The sequence below is a fragment of the Rattus norvegicus genome, chromosome 10, assembly GCF_021556685.1.
Source record: "Rattus norvegicus strain SHRSP/BbbUtx chromosome 10, alternate assembly SHRSP_T2T, whole genome shotgun sequence".
NCBI lineage: Eukaryota > Metazoa > Chordata > Mammalia > Rodentia > Muridae > Rattus > Rattus norvegicus.
In genome coordinates, this window is record NC_141543.1 from 74,150,477 (window position 1) to 74,177,793 (window position 27,317).

Genomic DNA, 27,317 nt, shown 5'->3' on the forward strand with positions numbered 1-27,317 from the left:
CATCCCAGTTCCTGACCAGAGGGAACAGGCAGGACAAGCATTGGGAAAGATGGATAAACACGGTGAGTGGGGCTAGAAAGGGTGTGGACCAAGACAGAACCACTTGACCCATCTTGAGTAACTAGCCCATCACCATGGTGATGTTAGAAAAATCAAACCATTCCCCAGTTACCCATCCATGTTTCTACAAGCCCTTGACTTTCTCCTCCCAAATATTCTTGCCATTGTCCAACAGCTCTCTTATCTTTGCTTGTTCCTATTCAGACCTCTCTCTGTCTCCTCTGGCCTGGATGTTAAGGATCTTTTTCAGAGAGGGGTAGGCAGGGTGGGCAGAGTGGCACTCAGGAGGTAGAGGCAGGTGGATCTCTGTGAGTTTGAGACCAGCCTGGTCTACATAATGAATTACAGAACAGCCAGAGCTACAAATAAACAAACAATTACTTAAGAAAATCTCACTCCCTAAAACAAAAACAAAATTAGAGTGAAGGGGGTTTAGACAGGACTCAGATTGTAGCCCAGGCTGGCCTGGAATCTATCACATAGCACAGGATGCTGGTCTGAGCTCTCAGCAATCCTCCTGCTGTAGCCTTTGTGTGTGTGTGTGTGTGTGTGTGTGTGTGTGTGTGTGTGTGTGTTGAGATCATCAGCAGGAACCACCACCTATTTCTTTTGCAGTGATTTTTAGAGCCCGGTATCCCGTTGGAGGGAACACGCTACAATACAGTCTGCGCATGCTTCACCATGGGAACATGCACTGCGCATGCCTCGCCATCAGAGCGTGCACGGCTTCCCATTACTGACAATCAGACCTAACCTCTCTTTCCAACCCTATTCCCCATTCCACCACTTCCCAAAATGTCTCCCAGCACCTCTTTCCAGCTGTTAGGCCTGGCCTTCACTATGTAGACCAGGCTGGTCTCCATCTGTTCCCCTGCCTCTCCTCTTGTGGCAAGGCCCGAAACTGGCAGTTTCAGATATTCTTGGTCACATTTAGAGAGCCCTCCCCAGCCCACCCCCTCACCCCCGTGAAAGGTGCTGGGATAAAGCGGCACCGTGAAAAGGCGAGTTGAACACATGGTGCCTAGTCATCAGTTGCTTTTCTCTCCTTACTGTGACAAACCCCTGACAGAAGCAGCCTAAAGAAGGAAATGGTTATTCTGGTTCACAGTTGAGGGTACAATCTGTTGTGATAGCAAAATTCCGGTGGCAATGCGAGAGGTCAGACTGCATCTTCACTCAGGAGACAAGGCACCTTGCTTTCTCCTTTGTACTCAGCCCCAGACTCTAGCCCATGGGATGGTGTCATTCATATTCATGGTGGGTCTTCCCATGTCACTTAAACCAATCTATAAACTCCCTTACTAAAACTCTTAGGTGTTTTTTGATCCTGTCAACTTGCTAATATTAACCATCACAGTGCCCAACACACACACACACACACACACACACACACACACACACACACACACACACACACACACACACAGAGGAGCCTTCTTGCTTCTTCTTTTTTTTTTTTTCCCAGGGCCTTGCACTTGCTAGGCCAGCGCTCTACCACTGAGCTAAATCCCCAATCCCACACACAAGCCTTCTTGTCCATTACAATTATTCTGCTCAATTCTTAATTTGGGAAATGGATGGGTCTATGGAAATTGTCCTGGATCTTTCCAGGGCACAACCCAAGCCCTCCACCCCCGTGCTCCCTTCTTTGCACTATAAATCTAGCTGTTCCAGGACTGCCTGTGTGCTAGATGAGTATCTGTTGAGGGAATGATGGATACCTCTCAGAGAAGGCCTGCTTGTTTTCTGTGTCAGCTAAGGAACTTGCTTCAGGCCTTTATCTACTACTGGAAGTGTGAGTTGTGAACACAACGAAAGTGTTAATCAGCTAGAGGGGCGGCATGGCTGAAACCCACTTGTAATTGATCAAGTCTGAGACCTGTTTCTGGTTTAGTCAGCTATGCCTGTCCACCCCACCTCCAGTGATACTGGGCCTCCTGACGCCAGGGAAAGTCACATTTAGAAACAGACTCAGGCGGCAGAGGCAGGAGGATCTTTGTGAGTTCCAGGCCAGCCTGGTCTGTATAGTGAGTTTCCTCTTCAGCTAGAGCATGGTTAGATTGTATCAATAATAATAATAATAATAATAATAATAATAATAATAATAATAAATCGTTAAAAAAACCAACCCATAAACGACCACCTATTGAAATGACAATTGGTTTATTAATGTTGTGTAACCCTCCTCCTTCCGGGTTGGCAATATATGTTCGTTGATTGCTTGCCTAACGCCAGCAGGAAACTGTTTTACCCAGATAGTATCTAAAGTCAGTCTCACAGACACTCTTGAGGTAGATGCTACTTTTCCCGCTTCAGAGACGGAAAAATGGAACTTGATGGAAGCGAGGTGTCTTGCTTGGAATTCTTAGCAAGGAAGCTCAAGAGGGTGGGAACTCGGCCACAGTCCGGGAGTCTGGGACTCCGATGCCCTTTAGCAGGTAGCAGCCCGGGGGCATCTCCCTCAGGCAAGCAGCCAGGGCAGCGGGCTGCACTGATGCGGTCCCCGTCTACAGGCGTGAAGACTCCTTTGTGGAGGAAGGAGGTTGAGGATCCTGAGGCCAGGGAGGAGGAACTGGAGGACGATTCTTCGTCGTCGTCCTCGTCGTCGTCGGTGGAGGAGAAGTCGGACCCAGAGAGCGCGACAACTGGAGAGCCGGAGGAGGACACCCGAGACGCGGATGAGCGCGAGGCCCGCTCGGTGTCCTACAGTCCGCTGCGCCAGGAGTCCAGCAGCCAGCAGGTGGCGCTGCTGCGACGCTCGGACAGCAGCTTCTGGGGCTGGCTCAGCCCGTTCGCTCTGCTAGGTAGCCTGGCGGCCCCCGCGGACAGGTGAGACAAAAAGGACCTGGGGCCGAGCCTTAGGGAGGAGGGCTGCCGGGCTCTGAGCACTCATGTCCCCGGCCCGCAGGAAGCGGGGTGCCCCGGAGGAACCGTGCGTGTTGGAGACGCGGCGGCGGCCACCGCGCCACGGAGGCTGTGCGCGCTGTGAGATCCTTTTCTGCAAGAAATGCAAGACCCTGCACAGCCACCCGGCCTACGTGGAGCACTGTATTTTTGAGCACCCTGACCTGGGTACGGCGGAGGCCGCCGGCAGCTCTGAGCTCATATACTCCCAGCCTCTGCGCCCGCAATGCTCCAAACTCTTCTATCTCTAATGAGTTCCACAGAACTGTCCCTTCAAGCTGCCATCCTTAGCGCCTCCTCCTGGTGAGAAGATCCACTGTCGGTTCACTGTTCCACCTGTTGTCTTGCGGAACTGTAGCAGAAACTAGGCACTCCTTCCCAGACAGTACCCAGCACCCACGGCTTTCCTGACCCTCACGTCTCCAACACAGCCTTACCTGTGTCATTTTTAGGTTCTCTGGCCTCTCTCCAGGCATGGCCTGGAGAAAAATAGTCTTGGGGTTCCCTCAGCCCTCTTAATAAATTGCCTCTTTCCCTCTTAACTCGGCATTAAAGTCTCCAATCAGAGTCGCTTGAGGTGGAATGGAGTGATAAAGATGGACTCCTTTTTTCTCCCGCTGGGTACAGCCCAGACAGCAGTAGGCTAGCAGGGAGGTTCCTCCATGTTTTTCTTGGGACAGGGCAGTACAAAGCACTTGCATCCAAGGGCAGTCAAAGGCCATTCTGTCCACTGCACAGAGAAGAAAGGAGGGCACACGGCCAGCAATGCCTCTGGGGAACTGTGGGCTGCTCCCTTGCCCAATTCTCCTCTCCCTGAGAGCTGACTGTTGGTGGTCACTGTGTGTGTGTGTGTGTGTGTGTGTGTGTTTCTGTGCGCGCGCGCGCATGCGTGCGCGTGAACAGGCACTGGTAGGTGGAGAGGGAGGAGAGAGGGCTGGAGATCCAGATGCTAAAATTAATACTGAGACAGGCTAAGAAAAAGGGGAAGGCAGGGAGCTCGTTCCTTGTCCAGGAATCCCAGCTATTCTTGGCCAGACATGAGCTTCGGAATGCTGCTGCGTGTGTGGCCTGGAGAATGGGGCCATTTCAAGCAAACAGGCCTCACCCAACCTGCAGAGTGCCATGGCGGTCTGCTCAACGCCGAGGGCCCTCTTTCATCTTCCTGATGTCCATCTTGGAGGCAAATGGGGCGTTTTGAAGAGAGGTTCACCCTGTCTCTCCATGATGACCATACACAGCTGGCTGTCCCTGAGTTGTATGTAAGTGCATGGCCCTGTGTCTCCAGCACCCAGTAACCATGTGCTTCTATTGAGAAGGGTGGACAAGTCTGTCCACGGGAGGCTACTACACCTCTAGGCTGACCAGCTGCAGGTGGTGTTTCATTAGCCCAGACAAAAAGTCATGCCCAGGAGGAGCTGTCCCTTCTGCTCTGCCTTCTGATCCAACTGACAGCCTCTGACAGCCGGGGTCCTTGAGGCTTCACTACATCCCAGCTGACTGAAGGTAGGAGGTGGGGTGAAGTCTCTGAAGAAATAACCCGTGATTTCCCAAGAACTGAGCCCACTGAAAGGGAGGGTCCTGAAGATAGTCTCCAGCCTCAGCTGAGGTTTGATCTTCCTGGGCACTTCACGGCATCTTCACCAGAACAGAATCTGCCCCCCCCCCATACACACACAAGTTGGAAGGAAAGGGGTCCTTGACAGTAAAGGCTATGGGAACCATAATTCTCCTTCCACCACGGGGAACAAATGCAGACTGATTCCTGCTTGGAGTCCTTACTGCCCAGGTGGTTCTTGAGAGGCCGAGGGCCTTCCTAGACAGGTCCCACCCCTCAGGTGGCAGCAACCACAGTTCATTCAGTGACGGGGAGCCTTTGGAACAGGGCACCTCCTGAGTTGGCATTCCAACAGCCCATCCAGGACAGCTCGGTGGCCCAGCGGCCAGAGCTGGTCACCCGCAGTTTGGCTTGATCCAAGTGCCAATAGTGGTCATCTCTAAAGAAGATAATGGAACCGTCCGGCCTTGGCAAGGCGCCGCTGACCTCCTCAGGGACCCCAGCCCAGTCCCTCAGACTGCGGGGATAGTAGGGCTCCACTTGCATCCCTCCTCGAGCCAGCACGTAGTAGCGGGAACCCTTGAAGAGGACTAGGCGGCGCAGAGGCGGGAAGAAGAGAGCTGCGTCTGGGTGTCGGGGCAGACCACCTGCCCGGCAGAGCTGTGCGAACACGGACTTCGTGCCTTGGAACCTCCAACAGCGATTCCCTGTGGGACATTGAGTCAGAGTGAGCTGGAGGCGCTCACTCATTGGCCCTCCACCCCATCTCTGTCACCCTGGTCCCTACTCTTTTTAGTCGGCGCCCTAGGCGGTTTGTATCCTTAAGCCAGTTGTAGTTTAGACTTTGCCCAGCAGGTGTCAGCAGAGAGCAGAGGATGCGAATGAACCCAGTTCTAGACTATGGAGGGTAGGAGGGTGCTGAGGATGGGAATGGAGGTGGAAACAGGATTGGATGTGGGATGGAAGACTGGGAAGCTTGAACTTTTCTTCACATCCCCAACTACTAATAATTCCCCGAGGGCAAAGATCTTTGCTTTGTGGACCGCTGTGTCCCCGGTCCTTCTCTTTCCCTGTTCCTAGGACACAGGAACTCAGCATTGGTTGAATGGACGCCGCTGAGAACAGTATTAGCACATGTCCAGTCCACCCTTCAGTCGTTACATGTTATCCGGCTTTCTCATCACATCTGAGTATTACTTTCCCTATCCAAGAAATACAAGTCCCAAAAGCTAAGTGACATGTCAACCCCACACTGCCAGGATGCCGGGGGGGGGGGGGGGAGACGCTGCCAGACTTTCTGCTGACTTCAGACTGGAGAGCAGTCCTCCCCCTACAGTCCCCATGCGGGACATCCTGGACATTTGCTGCTCCCAACTCCATCTTTGAAAGGAGTCTTTCTGGGCCACAGGTTCCGTTTGAGGTAGCGAGTTCACCAGGGACTCATTGTTGGGGACCCTCCCCCTCCTTTTCCTCAGGCAGGACACCCACCCACCACGTCCCAATCTCAGCTGACTTAGGGCTGGTACCTTTGAAGAAGAAGAAGTCTCCATCTTCCAGAGACACTGCAGCAGCCTCAATACTAGAGGGCAGTCCCGGCCATCTTTTCTGTAGTGGATGAGGCTCTGAAACATTGCCATCAGCTGTGACTTCCCAGAAGTGGCTCCCTTTGAAGACGTACAGTCGCCATTGCCCATCTGTCCCGAGACAAGAGATGTGAGGAAAGGCTACTGGTCTCCTGATGATCTTGAGGGGAGGGGCTGCCCTAAACCTGGTTCCCAGACAAGCTGAAGGTAGAATGCAGGGAGCGGAGAAGGCGGCTGAGGGAAGCGGGAGTTCTCCGCTGGGCCTGAGCTTGCCCTTCCCTGAGGAAAGCATGCGACTCCGGATTTTTATATTCAACATATCTCCATTCCCCACACCTTGTAATTCAGCTCTGGACCCCTGGAGATGTGGAGGACGAAAGAAAGACACCAGGCATGGCTGGGACCATCTTACCTACAGTGATGGCATCAAAGGAAGAGTGGCAGTATTTAGGTCCTCTGGTTTCCGGGCGTCTGCTCTGAGAGTTGTGGGGGTCCCAGGCTTCAAAGTCAGTGAATATCTTTCCAGGGAGTTGGGTGGCTACTGAGCGTCCTAGGGGCTTTCCTTAAGATCCAAGAAGAGAGAGAGAGGGCATGGATAGGAGCATATGGAGGGCTCAAGACCCTTCCTTCTGCTCTGCCTATGATCTGAGATGGGCTAAAGGAAAGAGTGAGTGGCATGTGCAGCAGCCCTGGTTGCTGGTTTTATCCAAGAACTCACTATCCCAGAAATCTCTCACTCAACAGTCCAGGAACGAGTGACCTACTGAGATAGCGTGAGAGTGGGAGACCGAAGGGTTTTGAGCTAAGGGCAGAGGTTTGCTCTTAGGGATTGCTTGGAACTGACCGAGAGTATTCAGATTTCAAGGAAGCCTTGGGGGCTTTAGGATAAGGAAGGACCGAGCAAGGAACTGACGAGGGGTGGGGTTATCCTATTCGAGAAGCCAGAGTTCGAAGACCTCAGAAGCTGGAATCTCACCGTACAGGTTCTGCACCGCCAGCACATCGTCCCAGCTGAGCAAGGCGTCACGGCCCAGCTTCTTGTAGTAGGGCGCCATGAGCGCACGTGGCGCGGGCGAGTGCGTGAGACCGAGCGTGTGGCCGATCTCGTGAGCCAGCACCACGAACAGGTTGCGCCCACGGCGGCGACTCAGAGACCAACGCTCGTCTTGGTCGAAATGCGCTTCGCCTCGGCGGGGCAGGAAGGCGTGCGCCAGGGCGCCCCCTGAGAATAATGTGGAGAGTCAAAGCGAGCCAAGACCCGGAACTCCCTCCCGCAGGCATTGGCTCCCACGTTGGGGGTGTGGTCTACTAATTTCCCTCTTTGTAGAGTCTGATGGATGCAGGAGTGCCGGCAGGTGAGCAGATGACTAAACAGTGGACTCTTAAAAGAGAGTAGATTCAACTAGAGGCCAAAATGCCTGGGTTCCAATACTCGATTTACTTTTTACTAGCTGTGTAATGTTGGGCATACAGCTTAACCTCGCTGATAAGCTTCCTGATCTGAAAATGGGTATGATGATGAACTTCTTCCTTATAGGAATGAACGTTTGTCACACTTGGTTCTTAGGACAATGCCTAGTCTAGGAATTAATAATATTGGGTATTATTGAGTACCCCTAGAAGAGGATGGTAAGGCTTTCTGAGACTTCCTGACCTGGGCACTTGGTGTGTTCTGTTCAGGAGTCTGCAAATTTAACATTGGTGGAGTTCAAGGCCAGCAGGGGCTACATTAGAGACTCTGCTTTTTTGTTGTTTTAAGTATGTGTCAAACGTGCCATGTGTGGATCAGAGGACAACTTGAGGGACTCAATTCTTATCTTCTACCATGTGGATCCCAGGGATCAAACTTAGGAATGTAAGTCTGCAGCCTTGGCAGCAAGGGCAAGCACTTTCACCCATATGCATGAGTCATACCACCGCCGCCACCCATTAAACCGTGTGTGTGTGTGTGTCATGTATGTTGCATGTGTGCTCTCCTATGCAGGCCAGAGGTTGATGCTGGGATGTCTTTTCTCAGTCACTTTTCTAACTTAAAAACACCCCCCCACCCCTTTTAAGAAATCCTTTGATCTTTATGTGGCTCTGGTTTGCCTGTTGCCCTCAGATGCCAAGAGAGGGTGGAGGATTGTCTGGAACTGGTGTTATAATTGTGAGCCACTGTGGATGGTGAGAACCAAAAGTGGGTTCTTCAGAGGAATCACTCGTGGTCTTAAGCACTGAGCCATCTCTCCAGCCCCCTCCTCTATAGCATCGTTGTTATAATCATTATTTCAAGACAGGGACTCTCACTGAGCCTGAAGCTTGACATTTTGGCTAGAGTGGATAGCCAGTGAGCTCCCAAGATTTTCCTATCTCCATCCCCCAGTGCTGGGGTTCCATGTGTGCTGAGAATCTGAATCCAGGTCCTCATACTTGTGCAGCACTGAACCATCTCTCCAGTTTCACAGCCACCGGAGTCCCTGGGTTACAGGTGTGTGCCACCACTCCTGGCTGATGTATATAGTTTTGTGTAAACATGTGTCTTCCCCCTGCCAGGGCTCCTCAGGTCTCTCTCCCTGCTCATCCTAGGAGTAAGCACCTCAGCGATTGTCGCAGGTAAATAGGTCCCCACAGAAATAACTAGATGTAGCTTCTAGGTCCTGCCCCTCATATACACTTTCCACTGAGGCAGGTGATTCTGACAGAGGTTAGCAAACAGTACTGGGTCAATGTTAGCCTAGGAGTTCATTAAGAGTCCTTCCGGGACTGCCTTCTAGGAGCCTAGGTCAGCAGGGACTGACAAGGGTGGGAGGAAGTCAGCCAACTCCAGCACTGCTCAGCCTGCTCAGCTTACTCAGGGGCACAAATAGCGCACAGTCAGATTGTAACGGCCAGTGCTGAGCAGCAATGGAGGAATGGCTCACACTGCAGATGAAGTCTTCAGGCTGGGGACAAATGGGAGTGGCTGTGGCTATGGTCTCTGAAGCACTTCTGTGAATGTGGGGTAAAGGCTCCTGGTTATCAGGGGAGGAAGGGGCTGATGTAGGCCTCAGGATATCGTAGGAAAATCTACTCTGGAGAACAACGGAAGCACAGGGCTGTCTAGAAGCAGGAATAAATAGGATCCCTGAACATTCTCCAAGAACCCAGCATAGTCTAGAGTTAGCAAAGTGCTTTCCGGGGTTGGGGATTTAGCTCAGTGGTAGAGCGCTTGCCTAGCAAGCGCAAGGCCCTGGGTTCGGTCCCCAGCTCCGAAAAAAAGAAAAAAAAAAAAAAAGAAATGATCAAAGCAAAGTGCTTTCCACACCAAACCTTATCTGGCTGTCCATGTGGTACAACTTGGGCAAGGCCTGTTGTTCCCATTTTACAGATGAAGTGATAGAGGGTCCTTTGGAGGAGAACTTGGTTTGGCTGTGCTTTCAAGAAAAGGAATTCCACTACCACCTCCAGGCTGCCTTTCCTAGGCAGGCACCCCTCTTTCTTGTGGAAGAAGGCTTTGTGACAGCACCTGGGCCATCGAAGGCGTTGGCCAGCCCATCATTGTGGTCTCCTTGGAAGAAGGTGAGGCGGATGTCAGCAGGGCCTGTGGCTGGGGCCTCCCAGAACTCCAGCGCTGACACATTACTCCATAGCTGGAAGGCGGCACGGACAGCCCCTCGCACAGCTGGCTCAGGCAGGCTCTTGGGCCAGTTCACCAGGCGGTAGGAAAGATGCTGCTTGTACCATTTGTGACCTGCCACCCAGAAAGGCCATGTGAGTCATGGTGCTGCTGAGGCTGGTCCCACAAGCCCAGCAGGCTGGGTTGGCCCTGCCCCCAGGGAGCCCTTGATCTGACAGGGAACACTCAGCCCTTGCCTTGAGCAGCCTCCCATTTGATAGGAGAGAAGATATGTCAGTGCTGAAGGGAGCTCTCTCCTTGGCCAGACTACCCTTTCCCTGGAGGGTCAGCAATTTATTGGCCTGGGAGATCTGCTGTTACAGACCTTCTTCCAGGAAAAGACCCCCTTCAAGGATCGGTCTGAACCCCTGGTCTTGGGTTTTGTTCTTTTCCACAGCAGAGGCTGAATCTGAGGAAGCTACATGTCTCTTGCTGATTGACAATCACTCTGAGGCCCAACCTCAGTGTCCGGATGCAGAGACAGTGGGGGGGGGGGTCACTGAGGTCACAGCTGTGCCTGCCTCAGGCTCTCCATCCACCCTCCCAGTCTCCTGCCACCTCCCAGAGACTCCACTCCTCACTTGCCAGAACCTAGGGCCTGCAGCTGGCCAACAACTAAAAAACCCATATATTCAAGGTCTTTTCTTAACCCCTTGACCTCCTCCCCATTTCCTTGGGGACTCTGGAGAGCTCCGAGTTGAAGACAAATAAGAACAAAGGGTGTGTTTTGTCACAGGCCCAAAGTAAGTTTTCCATCTCTTTCTTAAGCTTGCTTTCCCTTTGGCTCAAACCTCAGATCCTCCTTGAGGGCTGGGACTCTGGCCTCTGCCGCAGCCCTAGGTCATTCATTCCATTGGACCCATCTGCTGTTTGCTTTACAGCCAGCAGCAGAGTAGCCAGAAAGTCTGGCTTCTGGGTTTGTCAGGGATGGCCTCTGGGCCCTATCTGTCAGAGTCTGAAATCCCAAATGGAAGCATCATAGCTTTCAGACCAGATTCCTGGGGCCCAGACTTGGATGCCTGTGATCCCCAGGGGGAGGTGACCCCAGGGGAAGGCACCTGCCCACAGCTGCAGAGTGGGAGAGGAACTGAGCTGGGACCTCCCCCTGCCTGGCCCCCTCGGGCTCCCAGCCCAGGACTCCTACTGTACCACACAGATAAGCAAGCAGTCCTCTCTGCAGAAGTGCCAGTCCTATAAATCTGCCTAAACACTTGGTCCAGTCAAAGTGCAACAAGGACTGAGATTTCCCCAGATGGAAGGGAGGTTCCTTCTGGGTCTCTCTACCCATGGAAGTGGGGGTGGGGTGTGCCCCACTCTATTCAAGGCAATGCTTCTCCTCGAGCCTGTTTGGCCTGACAGACACCCAACCACTGCCTCTCAGCCAGTGACCAGTCTTTAGGGACTGAAGAGGGGATTATTTTGAGGGAGGGAGGGAGAGAGGGAGGGAGGGAGGGAGGGAGGGAGGGAGGGAGGGAGGCAAGGATGGGAGTACAAAGGTGTCCACCCAGGGCAGGTTCATTCTTTACAAGAATACTCTACTGCTAGCTTTAAGTCCTCACTTAAAGGAGGCTCTCTTACATCCTGTTGTGATTCTCAGACTCTTCCCGATCACCATCACCGAATCAAACCTTTAACCCCCTGGCAAATGGTGCCAGGTGGCTCCTTCTGTGGTCATCCCCCTGAACCAGGCAGGAAAGAGGGAGGGTGGTGGCCATTTAATGGCCAATGAAGGAGATAGGTCTCCAGAAAAGAATCCTCTGTGAAGTGCGGTGGGGGAAGGGTAGGGAGAATGAATAGGAACAGGAATTGGGGGAGGGGGGGAAAGAGTGTTTTCCTTGGGAGGGACCAGGAAGGAAGGAACTGCCTGTGTTCGGGTAGGGTCACCACTAGACCAAAACCCTGTCCTCTTTGACCTTGCCCACCGCCCCCGCCGAGATGCTGCTTGTTTGAGGCCCTGCCTGGGCAGGACTGCTTTTCAGGATAACCCCAGACCCTCAGCATATGGTACTGCCTGCTATGCCTCTCTTCAGGGTTCCAAAAGGACCAGGGAAGGGCTGAGGAGGGCAGGGATGGGTGGAGTCCTGACTCCCAGCAGGCAACTGAGGATTGGAATGGTTATAGTCTGAAACTGTAGTCCTGCACATGTAAGCTCACACAGGAGTTGCTGGAATCTCTCCAAGCCTCAGTTTCCCCCTCCGTACAGTGGTGCTAAATAAGGCTTACCTTTTGGAATGGCACCAGGAAACTGCCTGAAATGCGGCGGGGGGCTTAGAAAATGCCCATTTACTTTGGTGTCCTTTTCCACCTCTGAGGAACCTCCAACCCATTCCTCAACCCGCCAAGTCTGTGAAGGAAAGGTAGACTTCCCAACTTTATGAGCTAGGAACCAGCCCTGCATGCACAGAGAGGAGCAGGTACTTGGCCTGAAGTTCCGGATGCAGCACATATGAATCGGTATGCCCGGGAAAATCCCAACATGAAAATATAAAGACAGCTCCTCATTGTTCGTCTGAGTTCAGACTTAACTAGGCGACCTGCATCTCTCTGGCACTCAGGTACTCAACCTGCCGGCTACTCAGTTAGATCCAACCTTGGGCGCAGGAGAAGGTAAGATGCAGCCAGAAAGAAGCATCCTCAGAACTCAGGTTCAAGTGTTTCTGGGCTGCTCGCTTCCCACTCATGCCCATGGGCCATCGTGCACTTGACAGTCCGGGATGGCTCTCCTTTGCAAACTAAGAAGGTCCGACCCTTGGGTGAGGGAGGAGGAGGGATCGTGACAACTGATATTTGAGCCCCAAGCTCCCGTGTCCTCTCTGCTCTGGCCTGCCGTGAGCCTCCCTATTATTTCTTTTACTTTTTCATCCTATTGTTCAGGAACACAATGGGATGTGCAGCATGCTGACGCCAAGGATATCGTTACCCCAGTGCCATGACCCCAGAGCTGACTGTGGATGACTAAGGTCATTCAGAACAGGACAGCCGGGGTGGATGAACATGCAGATGCACCAGCAATGGAATAGTGCATGCCTGGAAACAGCCACCCTAAAGCTCCTTATGAAGATAAGAAAGACAAGAACACATATTTTGTGTGCAGTGAGGATAGTTGGCAAAACCAGCACAGTTAAAAGTGGGCACAGTCCAAAGTGCACACAGTGCAATCAAACTTGAAAACCTAACGGAAAATACTCATCTTGTGAGCAACCTTGAAAGTCACAAAAAAAAAAAATCGATCAAAGAAAAACTGATCCAGTCAAAGCAACCATCAGGGGCTGGAGAGATGGCTCAGCGGTTAAGAGCACTGATTGCTCTTCCAGAGGTCATGAGTTCAATTCCCAGGAACCACATGGTGGCTCACAACCATCTGTAATGAGATCTGGTGCCCTCTTCTGGCCTGCACGTGTACATGCAGGTGGAAGGCTGTATACATAATAAATAAATTAAAAAAAAAAAAAAAAAAGCAACCACCACAATACTAAAATCCCACACAGTAAAACTTATTATTTGTGGAAAATAGACAGAAAAACCAAATCTTCATAAATCTTAAATGGGTAGCATTTGACCCTCGAATATTTGATTGGGAGATGGGGAGGAAGAAGAGAAGGAAAAAGAAAGAGAGGAGGGGGAGGGAGGGGAGGAAAAAAGAGGATCAGGAGGGAGAGGGAAAAGGAAAGGCAGGAAAGAAGGAGAAAAGCAAGGAGGAAGGAGAGGAGAGAAGGACTGTGACATAGGTCAGAGGCATCACATATGGCTCTGGGTTCAAATCCCCCTCCGGAAAGGAAGTAGCAGGAAGGGAGGAGACAGGAGGGAAAGAGAAGACAAGGACAGTTCCAAACAGGAGAAACTGGGAGAGTACACAATAGGCTGTGGTGAAATGTTCACAAAGGCAGACCCCCGAGACAGAAAGCAGGTTAGTGGTTGCCAGGGCACAATGGGGAGCTAATGGCTAATGGGCATGGCATGTCTTCAGAGGATAATGAAAACGTTCTGGAAGGAGGGATTAGCTTGTGGTAATGGTTGGACAATTCTACAAATAAAATAAAGCCTATCGAACTGGATGTCTTAAATGGGTAAATTGCATGGCGTGTTAATTCCAGTTAAATAAAACTGTTTTTTTTTAAATGCTATGAACAAAATAAAACTCAGCGGATCACATCTTGATAAGTGTTATGAAAAGGAACAGACTTTCCTGAAGATAACAGCAACGAGATATGAGGAAAACCACTGACAACAGCTTAACTACCTTGCATAGAAAACATCAGAGAATTGAGTGGCCATGATGAGGTTTAATCTGGAGAATGTGTGCAATGAAAGTTCATCAATGCAGATATAATTTAGGGTTAAATATCTGTATTCATGATTAGGATGCTTGAGTCAACTAATCCGCCCCTAGGGAAGAGAGGCTTCTCCCAGAGTTGTGTCTCAGCTCAGCCAATTTTTTGGCCAAGGTCTCTTCTGGACACTGGGAAATCCCCACCTAGTTGGATTTCAATGCACTCACCTGGCTTTGCAAAGCGTTTCTTACGCCTCATTTTGGCGCGGTGTCCAGCAAGCAGGGCACGGATCCTCTCTGTCCAAGTTTCGTGACTGTCGGTATCTGCGACCCCACAGCGTGGGCGTGTCATCTGACGCAGTGTGGCCCGGTCCAGCACACCGCTGATGGGCAGCTGGGATACCCACTGGAACTCTCTGTCAGAAGGGATTGAGAGAGAGGATTGCAGAGGAGGGTCTGGCGGGGAGCTCATATCTTGCACCCCCCACATCCCTCCATCATACCGGATGGCGTCACTGAACTGAGTGGAGGCTGGAACTTTGGAACCCTGCTCACTGAGGTATCCATACTTCTCCAGGAATGCCTGGGGGAGAGAGAACCATTAGCTCTTCTCACCATGCAGCATCCTTGCCTCCTCTTGGACCAGGCTCTGAGGCACATAACATCCAGACCAGTTTCCCTCCCCTGTCCCAAGAACATTTGTAAACGACAGCAGAGAAAGTTCTGGGATTAAGGTCAGAAGGCCATCGTAGACTAGCTGGAGGGTCAAAGGTAAACTCAACCTCTCTGAACGTCCAGCTTTCGTATAATCTCCTGGCATTGTTGGAAATCTAGTAGGGCGTGCCAGACAGGGATGGACTGGTCTGGGTTTGAATTCAAATCCTCAAGTTACTTCTCTAAGTTGCAAGTTTCTTACCTACAGAGTAGTTGTTATTGAGAACTTATTCTTTCATGAGAACTTGTCACAAAAGCACCTAACATGGCTTCCGTCACAGGGAAGGCACCCCTCACTGAGCAGCTGGTGTACCTGCCATGCACATACGTAGCACCCACATGCATCTAAGCGCTCTAGGAGTTAATCGGGTCCTGGCTTCACCCTGCTTGGTCTTGCATAAAGTTATCCCTCGGATTTCAGCTTTTTAATTTTCTTCTCCAAAAGGGCAAGGATGTTAAAGCCCTTTGACATCAAATATGCTTGCTTACACCACATTTTTTACCTGATATAAAAATATGACTTTCTAGAGAAGTATATATTGAATTAGAAATCTGCAACAACTTCTTTCAGAGCCTCTGGGGAAGCAAACAATCAGAGAGTGTCCCATAGTCCCCCGGTCTTTTATTGCCTGCGTGCCTTCACATGCTCGGAAGACAGTCTCCCAGTGACCAAGTTCTTGGTGCCAATTGAATGAAGAGGGTGACTCATTACCTCACCCATCACCAGATTTAACTTCTGGGGAGCTGATGCACTTGGCTTCCTGCTTGCCCAGACATTGATAAAGTCCTCTAAACCACACCTTGGATATGGGGGGGAAAGTCCCTTCTGCCCCCTCACTCTCATTTTCTCCCTTCTTGGGTTTAATTTATCCCAGGCTGGCCCTGAGCTCCCCATGTAGGTAAGAATGACCTTGAATGAAGATAAATGGCCTCATTTCCTACCTTTCTCTCCTAAGTGCTGGGATTACAGACACACACCACTGTGGTTGGTCTTTGTGGCACTGAGGAGGATTGAGTATAGGCTGTTGTTCATGCTAAGCAAGCATTCTACCAGCTGAGTAGAACCAGCCCTTTAGCTGCTGGACTCTGAGACAGGGTCTCACTATTTAGCTCTGGCTGACCTAGAACTTAAGTAGACCAGGCTGGCTTTGAACTCACACAATTCTGGCTGTCTCTGCCTCCTGGGTGCTGGGATTAAAGGAATGTGCCACCATGACCATCCCCAATGTCTTCTCTGTTGGCTTATCTACACAGAAATAATTTTCTGTTTTCTTCCTTCTTGACCCTCACCTTTCTTTGCTATATTTACCAACTCAAAGTAGTTCCAGTCAAAGCTGCTGCCTTAAGTCACACACACACATCTGGAAAAGAGGCCAGACTCTCAAAGGACTGGCAGGCCTCCCCTTCATGGAGTTCACGTCCATCTAATTTGTATTTTCCATCTCAGTGTGGTACCGTGAGCCCAGCAAGGGAAGAAACAGCTACACAGCAAGTTTGAGGTTAACATGGGCTGAATTAAACCCTGTCCCAAACAACAAAGCAGGGGCCGGAGAGATGGCTCAGCGTCAAGAGGACATATTGTTCTTGCAGAGGAGTCAGGGTCTGCTCCCAGTGCCCACACAGTGGCCCACAAACACCTATAACTCTAGTTCCATGGGACCCGACACCTTCTGACCTCTGTGGGCTCCTGCAGCCACATGGTGAACAGGCATGCGCGTACACATAAAAGAAGTATTTTTTAGAAACAAACCAGGCAGTGGTACTGGCGCACAACTTTAATCCCAGACCTCGGGAGGCAGAGGTGGGCAGGTCTCTGATTTTGAGGCCAGCCTGATCTACAGAGTGTGTTCCAGGACAGCCTGGGCTACACAGAGAAATCCTGTCTCAAAAAACAAACAAAAAACAAGAAAAAAAAAAGATAGATAAAGAAGTAAATAGTAAATAAATAATTTTAAAAAAACAACAAAAAAGGTGCAAAATATTCCCATCCATCTTTGTCAGACTTCCATTGGACAATATTGCATAAGGAGCCCTCCGTTATGGACAGCAGATCACTTCCCAGCCCAGCCTTGCCGTTTCCCTGATGGTTCAGTAGTGTCTCAGCTCTCTTGTTGTCTTCTTTCCCTTTGTAATGTACGCCATTTAAAGAATGTTTCTAACCTCGACTCTACTAGGCGACAGGACGTTATTTCTTTGAGCTTCAGGTTTTGTTTGTTTGTTTTCCTGCAATGTGAAAACAATATGACCACCACAGGATCCTCAGGACTACAGACAACACACACGGAGTGCAGTAGTACATGCCTGTGATTCCCAATACCCAGGAAGAGGAAGCCAGAGTCTTTGGCTCGAGACCAGGTTGGCATAGTGAGTTCAAAGCCACCCTGGGCCACACTGTACGATGCTATCTTAAATAATAATAATAATAATAATAATAATAATAATAATAATAATAATAATAATAAAAAGAAGCAATGCACATCTGGCAGAGCGCCCGACACTCTGTAAATGTCCAGCAAGTGCCGATTTCTCTAGTTCTCTTTAGCAGGGAAATTAAGGCAGGCCTGGAATGCAGCCCACCTGTACCTCTGTGCTCTGTTCGGGGACTGCTACTGGCATTCGCCTCACTTCAGTCAGGTTCAGGCTCTCCTCTTTACCCCTTCCCTTTCCTTTGGTATGGCTAGAAAGAGGAATTTATCAGGAAGCCTTTTAGCTGGACCAGTGACTTTCAGGAGACCAGGCCACAGGTCGACCTGGCTGGCACTCCCTTGTTTCTTTTCCCACAGACCCGCCCAGACTTTATCAGGGAGTTGGCTGAAGTTCTGGGACAGAGGGGAGGAGGGGAAGTTGTGTGGTTGGGGCCCCTGTTTCCTGGCTGGGCTGCATTGCTTAGTACTCTGGCAACAAGCTGGGGCAGAGGCGGTTCAGGGGTCGTTAGAGGGGGAAATGCTGGCCTCTGCAGTAGCTTTGCAGAGCTGAATTCCCATTAAGGAGAAAGAACACACACCCAGGACACCAGCCAAGCCAAGGCACCAGAGAATGAGAAAAAGGCATTTTAAGAATTTGACATTTTCTATTTCCATAACAGCACTCAAATATTATACTGGAGGTCATCTAGATTTATGGACTTCCATGCTTATGCATAACAATATGTATTTAGACATTGAAAATGACATACGGGAGGGGGCTCCTTGTTACTGTTAGTACTCTGGGCAGTAGGGGAGAGAGGAGATAAATGGGTAGACTCTTGCCCCTGGAACTGTCCTAACCCTCTTTGCTATTTTTCTGTGTTTTAGTCTCTTTGCCAAGATTAGAGAAATGCCCAACCTTACATAGGAGAAAGATCGGCAGTAGGGTGAGTAGGTTGACAGTGGGGAAAAAAAGAATCTCACAAGATCCAGACTGGTGGATGAACATGGGGCCTCATTCTTGCCCCTTTGGGGTTAGCATCTCTTCTCCTGGCTTCCATTTTCTGAGGCTTGGCTTATGTGTCTTAGGGACTCTGAGCTCTATCCAGGGTTATTCCTTCCCCCACTCTCTGAAGGTGGTGCCAGGCAGCTCCTCCCTACCTTGAAGTTCAAGCAACTGTCTGTCTCTTCCCTGGTCTCTGCTGGCCTGTTTTCTGTCCTACAGAGCCCAAGGCTAGATCTAAAGGGAAAGGAAGCCGAGGGCCTTGCCCTTTAGGTGATTCACCCTGTTTTAGCCTAAAAACGTGTGCCAACATGCCTGGCCCACCTTAAGTAAGGATGGTGCTACTTTCCTGGGGAGTCATTTCTGAATGTCCCTGGGAGTGGCTGTGGTGCCTGGGTAAAATGAGTGTGCTCACTCAGGGTGGGTCTGCCTGCCACTCTAGAGGATCTCCAGTATGGGTTCCTACTTGTCACGAGAGGGTGTGTGTCTAGCTCAGCCTATTTGGGGAGGGGAAATTCTGGCCGTTTCTGAGCATGAAATAAGGCAGAGTCAAGAACTGAGTCACTGGACTGAGAGTCGGTGAGTCCCTGCTGCTGCTGCTGTGTCCCCAGGCCTTGTTATTCCCTGGACCTCAGATTCTGGTTATAAACGCAGGACTGGATTAGAGTCCTAGATCTGTCCCAGTCCTAGCTGTCATTGCAGATAAACGACCAGTGTGTATCCTCTGACAGAACTGCCTAACCACTCTGTCCCAGTAGACATCAGGTGGGAGACCACTGCCTGACTCCCCTCTCACCACAGTGCCCCAAATTTGAGTGAGTTGCTATGGGAAAGCTTCAGGGACGTCGTCCCACTAAGAATGGCATTTTAACTTCTGTGGTCACAGGGCTTTATTGGCAGAAGGGACCCTTGCCAGTCCACTCCAATCATCAGCCTCTTAAATACCCTCTGCATTAATTTCAGAAGGAAAAATAAAGCAAAGAGGCTGGCAAGACACTCACCAGAGTGCCTGACAACCTGAGTCTGATCCTCCGGACCCACGTAGTGGAGAGAGAGAATCGACTCCTGCAAGCTCTCCTTTGACTCCCATGGGTGCATAGTATCACAATGGCATGAACGCATGTGCATGCACACACATGCGAACATGCACATGAACACACACGTACACACAGGAGAGCACACAAACGCATATACATGCACACACAGGTGCCACCCCATGCAAAGCATTTAAAAATTGCAAAATGACAGATTCATGCAGAAACCATATTGTTTTACCCATGTGCTAGGCAATCTACCTTTCTTCCTTTTCTTTCTCTTGTCATTTTCTTCCCTTTTTTCTTTTTCCTTTTTTTGGGGGTGGGGGGCATTGTTTCTCGAGGTGCTGGATGGCCTTGAATTTGCAGTAATTTTCCTGCATCTCCTAAGTGCTGGAACCATAAATGTGGACCGACACACTGGGCTCCATGTCATATTCTACTTCATGGCTTCTGTTTCCACACAGGCACACGGTGGGTTTTACTTATTTCTCAGGTGTGCCTCTAGCTATTAGCCGAGTTAGGATGCAAGGACACAGCTCCATCAAGAGCTAGTGTCCTGCCTTGATGTATATAAAGAGGGTCTCTGGTAACCAGGAGCATGAGCAGTTCCTCAAATCTGTGGAGCTTTCTAGATGCTATGCCCCCTTTGAATCTTGTGGCAACCTTGCAGGAAGATAGCAAGTGCAGGTTATTCCCATGTTAAAGGACAGTCAGGAGAGCAGACATGTTGAAGTGACTACCTAAGGAGGGGTAGAACCAATAATTGAATCCAGACCCCCTGAGAACCAGCCGAGGGGTTTTGTTGATTCTGCATTAGTGACTCTGCAGCTTTTATGTGGAGGTGTGGAGGGATGGGGTAAGCAGCTCTCCCAACCTGGGCCGGGAGGAGTGGCTCCCAGATATACCAGAGGCGAAGCTGGGGTTTTCTTCGGCAGGAAGTCGGGCAGACAGGAGAAGCTGCTTGGACAGTGGACTCCATTGTTGTCAGACGGGAGTCCAGGACAATCTCCTAGGCACACCCTAACAGATAGTTTGACGAGCCACAGGTTCCCAAGGGCACTGGACTGTGTTCTTCAAAAATGCCGACGTCTGTTTCAAGAATACTCTGCTTCCCTGGCTCCTGACCTTCTGTGTGTGTGTGTGTGTGTGTGTGTGTGTGTGTGTGTGTGTGTGTGTGTGTGTGTGTGTGTGATCAGCCCAGCCTTCTCCTGTGGATTGGTCCTAGGCTTTTCCCTCCCATCTGTCTGCCTCCTCTTCTTGACCCAGTAGTCCTGCCATTCACAAGGTTCTGTCAGGTGTAGCCTAGATAGCACCTGAAGTGTCCTTTCTCTCTCTCTCTCTCTCTCTCTCTCTCTCTCTCTCTCTCTCTCTCTCTCTCTTTCTTTCTTATTGACTTATTTTCTTATTGAAATTATTGGCTGGCTAATCTCCATCAAGATTCAATCTTATTCTATCTTTTTCTTTAGGGACCAAGACTGATTCTGTAGCTATGCAGGCCTTGAACTATGGATCCTTTTGCCTACGCCACCAAAGGGTTGGGATTACACCCTTTTTAATGCAGAATTCCCTTTTTTGTGGACATGGTTCTTACTAGGTTTGCAGGGCTAAATTCAGGGTGCCAGAGAATGCCCTAGCCATGGCTGAGTTTAAGGGGCTCAACAGACTCTCCTCTCTGGGGTCCTGCTTTCATTCCACAGCTTTTAGACTTCTTTTTTGTTGTTGTTCTCAGACTGGGTTGGTAAATGCTTTTCTACCGACCTGTGGTCCTCTGTGATCCTTTGGGACCTCTTCTTGTGTTTCTATTTACCCTTTATTCATGAGTCACTATGCTGAGCTCTGGGGAATGGCTTCCACACCCAGGCTTCTAGTTTCTGACTCACCAAAGTCAAACGAATGGCTCTGGGGTATGAGAAAGGCACTCCATCTTGGCGTCAATACTCTACAGAAGCCTAAGAAAGTCTCCAGAGAAATAAACAGTCCAGCTTCTTGTGCTGCACACTGGGGGTTGCTGTGCAGATATGGGGAGGTCACTGAGTGGAAGGCAGGTCATGGGACCACTTAGTAGTCTGATTGTTATGAAAAGAATCCAAACAAAGCTAAGGGTAGACAGATCCCTTGGGACAGTTTGTCGCCCAACATAGACAGAACCTGGCTGGGAATGGGGACCAGGGTGGTGATGTCATTCATTAACTCAGTCTTGCAACTCAGCACTGGGGGCCCTTCCTGCTTAGGAGTATTGTGCACAGCTCCAGTTTTTCCTAAGTGGACAACAATGAACTTGTTCATAACGTTTGGAAAGCAGTAAATCTCCTCCCAGGCAAGGCCCACTCTGGAAAGCCTTTAACTTTATCACGCTGTGTGCACACAGGGAAACAGACACAGAGGTGACCAACATTCAGGTGGACATGACCTACAATCCCAGCACTGGGGAGGCTAAAGCAGGAGAACCACAAGCTTTAGGCCAGCCTGGGCCACAAAGCAAAAACCCCGTCTCAATAAAAACAAAACAAAAACTCCAAGTTAAAGAAAAACCATAGGCACAGATATGGCCGCACAGGCAGGTGATCCAGCCTGGTGTGTCTGTGCTGGAGGTAAAACCCAGGCCCTTCCACATGCTAGATAAGCACTTTACCCCTGCTTAAAACCCCAGCTGGTTTGGTTATTATTTTATTTATTTATTTATTTATTTATTTATTTATTTATTTAATCTTTTGAGGCTTTTTTTGGGGGGGGGAGGTCTCTTGTAGCTTTGGCAGTCCCTGAACTTGCATGTAGCCTTGAACTCAGAGAGAGAAGCATGCCTCTGCCTCCTGAGTGCTGGGAATAAGTTAATTGCCACCATAAGGGCAATGGTTGTTGTTTTTAACCTATATTTATTCTGTTCTTTGTTTTGTTTTGGGTTTGGTCTTTTTTGAGACAGAGTTTCTCTGTGTAGCCCTGACTGCCCTGGACTTTCTCTGTAGACCAGGCTGGCCATGAACTCAGAGATCCCCCTGCCTCTGCCTCCTGAGTGCTGGGATTAAATGTGTGTGCCACCATAGCTGGCTTTGTTCTGCTCTCTGTTGGGCTAGAAATGTTCAAACTCTCCAACTCCCCACAAATACGACATTTTAGGCAGGGAATCTTGGCTTACGCCTGTAGTCCCAGCTTTGGGGGAGACTAAGGCAGAAGGGTCACCACAAGTCCGCAGTTTGGCCAACCTTCGCAGTGAATCTGAAGGTAGCCTGGAGCTCAAGAGTGAGACTTTGTGTTAAAAAATAATATAACAAAAAATAAATAATAAATAAATAAACAAAAATAAAATGTATTCAAATAAAATTTATTTAAAAAATAAATAAAATAAAAAAGCCCCCAATTCCCACCTCCAAAAGGAAAAAAGATCCCACCACATCTTATATGATTTCATTTATACAGAATGTTCAAAATATGTAACTATGTAGAGGCAGACCTTTGCGAGGCTTGGTTCTGTCCTGGCCTGTGTATTACTTCCTTAACCAGCCTCGATACATCCTCAACCTATTTTAGTTACTTCAGTTACTATTACAGTGTAACACTTCCCACTTGACACATTCCGTTTTCTACCTCACACCAGACACTTCCAATTCAGTAATCTATTACTGCACGACAGCATAACTTCCTTTCCTACCCTGCCCCCTCATCGTTTCTTGTTCTATTGTTGAACATCTTGCATGTGGTGTTACAGAGTCCAGTGTACTGGGTTAATTAGTCAGTTGTCTATTAAGGAAATTCCAGTAAGGGACAAGGCATCCTATGTCCACCCATTTCTAAGCTTTAGTCTCACTAGACCATCTTCAGCACTCAAGCATGCCTCCCATGGATGCCTGGGGAATTCAACTTTTGCCTATTTTGTCTGGGCTGGACCTCTAACATCTTCCAGACCTGCTCAATTTCCAAATCTTAGTTTTGGGTCTCCAGTCATCTATCAGTTGTCCTCTGGTAATCCGCACATTGTCTCAGTTTGCACACGCCAGGGATGTCTGTAGGCCAAGGTCTACAGTGAATCCCGAAACAGACTTACAGCACCCCCAGTTCCCTTCCTGGTGACACACTCCTTTGATCACTCCAGCTGCTTCAATGGCTCTAAACTTTGGATTTTGCCACCTCAGTTCAGCTGGACTCTGGGCTGTGCCTTTGGTCTACTTCCCTGCACTGCAGTCATGGAACTGTGTCCAAGTCAAGAACTGGGGACATGGTGGGCTCACCCTCAGAGCTCCCATTCTGTGAGGGCTGTACTTTCCTCAGAGACCCAGTACTCTAGTTGAAAGCCAGGGTGTGAGACAATATCCGCGGACATTTTGGAGTTGGGGAGAAGCTACCCTGGTGTGCCTTATCTGAAAATTTGATCTATAGAATCTGTGAACTTAATAAAGGATTGCTTCCAATTTGATTTCATCAAATCTTGGAGGGTTGTTCTGGTTTTTTGTTTTGTTTTTGTATTATCTTTTTAAAGGTTTATTTTATGTGTACACGGTAGCTGTCTTCATGCACATCAGAAGAAGACATCGGATCCCATTACAGATGATTGTGAGCCACCATGTGGTTGCTGGGAATTGAACTCAGGACCTCAGGAAGAGCAGTCAGTGCTCTTAACTACTGAGTCATCTCTCCAGCCCCCTGTTTTGTATTTTTTGATACAAGACTTCATGTATCCCGGACTGGCTTCGAATTCACTGTGTAGCCAAGGATGACCTTGAATTTCTGGTCCTCCTGCTTAGACCTCCCAAATGCTGGGATTATAGGTGTGTGTCATGGTGCCTAATTTTTATGAGACATAATTTGTCACAGCCATAGTTACTGCAACACTATTAGGAGCCACAGCCCTCTGCTGCCCGTTGGTCCGTGCTGGAAAGGGAAAGCGTTGTCTCACAACTTTTGTTCAGTGTTGTTGTTGGAGAGCCAGACTCCTGGCCAGGATTTCCAAAGCTGAAGCGAGGTGCTCTAAGATAACAATGCAGACAATTCTAACATCAACAACACCGGGAGCAGCTTCTTTGTACAAAATTCTTTCTATGTACCAGGTACTGGGCTGAGTGTTTAAGATCCATAATTTCAATGAAACCATACAGCCAGCAATCTTGTGAAACAGGCATTCTAGGTGCCTACTGGTTAAGTGACTTACCCTGGTGTACATGCAGGTCCGGAAGCCCATGTAAGCAATAGACTTTCTAACCATGCACAGAAACACAGACTCTCTCACACACACAACCGTCTTCTTGCACACACACACACACAGATGCACACTCTACATTTCCAGAGCATGTAAACTTTTAAAACATTTTTTTATGCCCAGAGCTTAAAATCTCCTTCCCCCAACTTACGTTAAATGGATCTAAAGGGACTCAATCTGCTAGATATTAAGTTTCCCAAGCATACCCCAGGATGAAATTCTCTCCATCTGGGGCCACCACAGGCATGGGCAGCAGAGATACTGTCTCTGTTCCTCTGCCAGGGGTTGCCTAAGGGGAGGAGGGGTGGGACTCATAGCAAGACTTGGCTTTGTAGGCAGAAGCCTTCTCCTGGGACCTTATGACTCTTGATGCTGTAAGAGTAAATCCAAAGAGACAAGCGGATCCTTATATGTGAAAGGGGAGAGTTGCCTCCTCTATTACGAAGGGAAGAGCTGAATGAGTGGAAGAGAGGATTACCTGTTAAGACAAGGTCATTTCCAGATATTCCCAGCAGTGATGGGAGCAAGTGAAAACGGAGGAAGCAGGGCAGGGGAGCAAGCCCAGGCACAGAAGCTGGATGCAAATGTTGAAAGCTTATTCCCACCTCTTCTTACAATTAGTGGAGACCTAGGTTCTATTCTTGAGAAAAGAAACAGATGCTTCTCGGTGGGCGTGCATGCATGCATGCATATGTGTGTGTGTGCTCGAGAAATTGTTGCTAGAACAATCACAAAGTGAAAAAACACATCCCTTACACCAATCCCACTTCACCTCACAAAGGTTCCGCTCTGCTACCTTCACCAAGCAGAACTGAGGAAAGCGAAATGAGAAATCTTTTGAGGTTTACCTCTGTCGCTTCTCTTTTTCTCACTTTTGGTCCAAAAACACTACCTAAAACTCCCTGATCCTCGCCTCTGCAGACTGTCCCTGTGAGACAGATTAAACTAATTTCGAGTAGTTTAAAAGACTTGCTTTCGATAAGCAGGAAAGCTCTCGCCAGGAGGCCACAGTCACTCTGGTCAGTCAGCAGTACCCTCTGCACTGCACCCAACGTGTGGGAGCATTTGATGGGTGAGCAGTTAGTTACCCCAGCTTAGCAGTGAAGGTGGGATTCTCTCCCGGCTCTAGCCTGCCTATCCTGTCTGGTAGCTGTGTCCTAACCCTGCTAGTCAATGAGGGATTGCAGGCCTGTGTGGTCCTAACAGCTCTGGCTTAGGGAGTGACCCTGTCCCATCTTTCTTTGTAAACTGTCAGGGCAAAGGGACACAGCTGGTCGCCCGGAGGGGACCGCGCGCCGGTGATGTCCTCCTCTCTGCCAGGCACACCCCGTACCTCTGCCTCCTGGTGTAGCTCCGGGTGTCCGCGCGGGGTGGGCTGTGCGTCCTGGCAGCCCCACAGCAGTAGCGGCAGGACGCGCAGCAGGAGGCTCAAGCCAGTCACCATCGTAGCGAGCGGCTGGGCGGTGGTGGTCAGCTGTGCCCGACTCCCATCGATGCCAGTTCGTCGCGACCCGCGTGCGGACCCACCAGGTCCCCAGGCTCTCCAGCGCCCGGCTTCGCCGCTGCCGGTAGTAATCCCCCACCCGCGATGCCTGCCTGCCTGTCAGTCAGCCGGAGGACCGAGGGGGCGGAGAGGGGCGGGAGTGCCGGCCGCCGCCGCCCCACCCACCAGCCGGGCTGCCAGCCCTAGCCTCTTCCGCCCGCAGTGTAGCCTCGCCCGGCTCCCACTGCAACTCTGGGCTTGGTCCTATAGTCTCTCCAAAAGGACTCCTAGTCCTTCAGTTATCAAGATTTTAGTAAAGAGGGGTTCTGGCCTATTTGAGGCCTATATCAGTCAGGTGAGGGGTGAGGCACTTGGCGGTGGAAGGAGAAGCCAGGACTGGGGTCAGGGAGCCGGGGCTTGAGTTTGACATTGGCTCCTTTGGAAATGCTCTGAGTTGCAGCCCAGACACCTAGTCTTGACCCCTTTTCTGAACCTCTTCTCACTGGGAAATGGGGATAATACATACATAGATCTTGGGGTTCGGGGGAAGATTCAATGAGATTATGCCTCGCATACATTAGTAAGTATGCATGGTGCCTGGCATCAGTCAGAACAGAAGGGCGCCGTGGTGCCACCTGTGGAAAAGGATCATCTACTTCAAGTGTCACTTTCTTCATCAGTAGAAGGAGAGTATATGGCATTTAGTTCCCAGAATAGCATGAAAATATAGGGCATACATAGCAAAAGACTATTTTTTTTTAAGATTTATTTATTTATTATATATAAGTACACTATAGCTGTCTTCAGATACACCAGAAGAGGGCATCGGATCTCTTTACAGATGGTTGTGAGCCACCATGTGGTTGCTGGGAATTGAACTCATGACCTCTGGAAGAGCAGTCGGGTGCTCTTAACCGCTGAGCCATCTCTCCAGCCCTTTTTTTTTTTTTTTTTTCCAAAAGACTCTTTATAGCCTATACAGCGTGTAAGAACCGAGTGGAAAGATTTCTCTGACAGCCTTTGCTACACACATACTGAGCAAAGGTGTCTAGCTCTGAGAGTGAGTGCAGGTTACTATCTCAGTCCACTCATATGTAAAGTGCAAATGGACCCAGGACCCTCCGACTTCATCTTTCTGGGATTCGATGAGGGTTGTAAAAAATAATCTGAACTCTATTAAACGCTAAACAAAAAAAGTAATAACCCCAAGTGTTGTAACCCCAAGGCTGAGGGCCTCAACTGCCCTCAAAGTCTTGTGCTATTAGAAAGACATAACTGGGGTTGAGGAATTGGAAAAAAAATTCTTTGTCTACGCATCCCCATCTTATAAACAGGCGTTCCCTATGGCACTACCTGGAAACAGCACCCACCCGCTTCCCCCATGCCTTCCAACTAACCAATGAAAAGGGGACACCCATCTCTGGGGAGATTGATTAGAGGCAAGCACTCCTCGGTAAGACCAATGAGAAAAAGCCACC

General features: G+C 49.7%; 2 protein-coding genes and 1 long non-coding RNA gene across 5 annotated transcripts; 2 read left to right on the forward strand and 1 right to left on the reverse strand.

The window, feature by feature from the left end:
* Positions 1-3,551, forward strand: Pgbdf (plakoglobin binding and degradation factor). Its single transcript, NM_001430278.1, has 3 exons — positions 1-62; positions 2,574-2,889; positions 2,969-3,551. Exons 1-3 carry the CDS (start codon positions 50-52, stop codon positions 3,213-3,215), a joined length of 576 nt encoding a protein of 191 aa, NP_001417207.1. The 5' UTR covers positions 1-49; the 3' UTR covers positions 3,216-3,551.
* Positions 2,207-25,938, reverse strand: Mmp28 (matrix metallopeptidase 28). The gene is made up of 8 exons (NM_001079888.2): positions 25,690-25,938; positions 14,513-14,592; positions 14,238-14,425; positions 9,590-9,814; positions 7,079-7,324; positions 6,515-6,664; positions 6,046-6,213; positions 2,207-5,226 (listed from the first exon to the last, which is right to left on the reverse strand). The coding sequence occupies exons 1-8, from the start codon at positions 25,798-25,800 to the stop codon at positions 4,817-4,819; spliced, it is 1,578 nt and encodes a 525-aa protein (NP_001073357.1). The 5' UTR covers positions 25,801-25,938; the 3' UTR covers positions 2,207-4,816.
* LOC120095158 (uncharacterized) lies at positions 7,209-13,803 on the forward strand. 3 transcript variants are annotated; one of them, XR_015631886.1, is made up of 7 exons: positions 7,209-7,457; positions 7,862-7,957; positions 8,638-8,697; positions 9,452-9,642; positions 12,052-12,193; positions 12,295-12,346; positions 12,614-13,196. It is a non-coding gene; the product is annotated as an uncharacterized LOC120095158 (long non-coding RNA). The 3 variants fall into 3 exon arrangements; XR_015631887.1 differs by lacking the exon at positions 8,638-8,697 and having other exon boundaries at positions 7,213-7,457; XR_015631888.1 differs by lacking the exons at positions 7,862-7,957; positions 8,638-8,697 and having other exon boundaries at positions 7,216-7,457; positions 12,614-13,803.
* Positions 25,939-27,317: the final 1,379 nt, after the last annotated feature.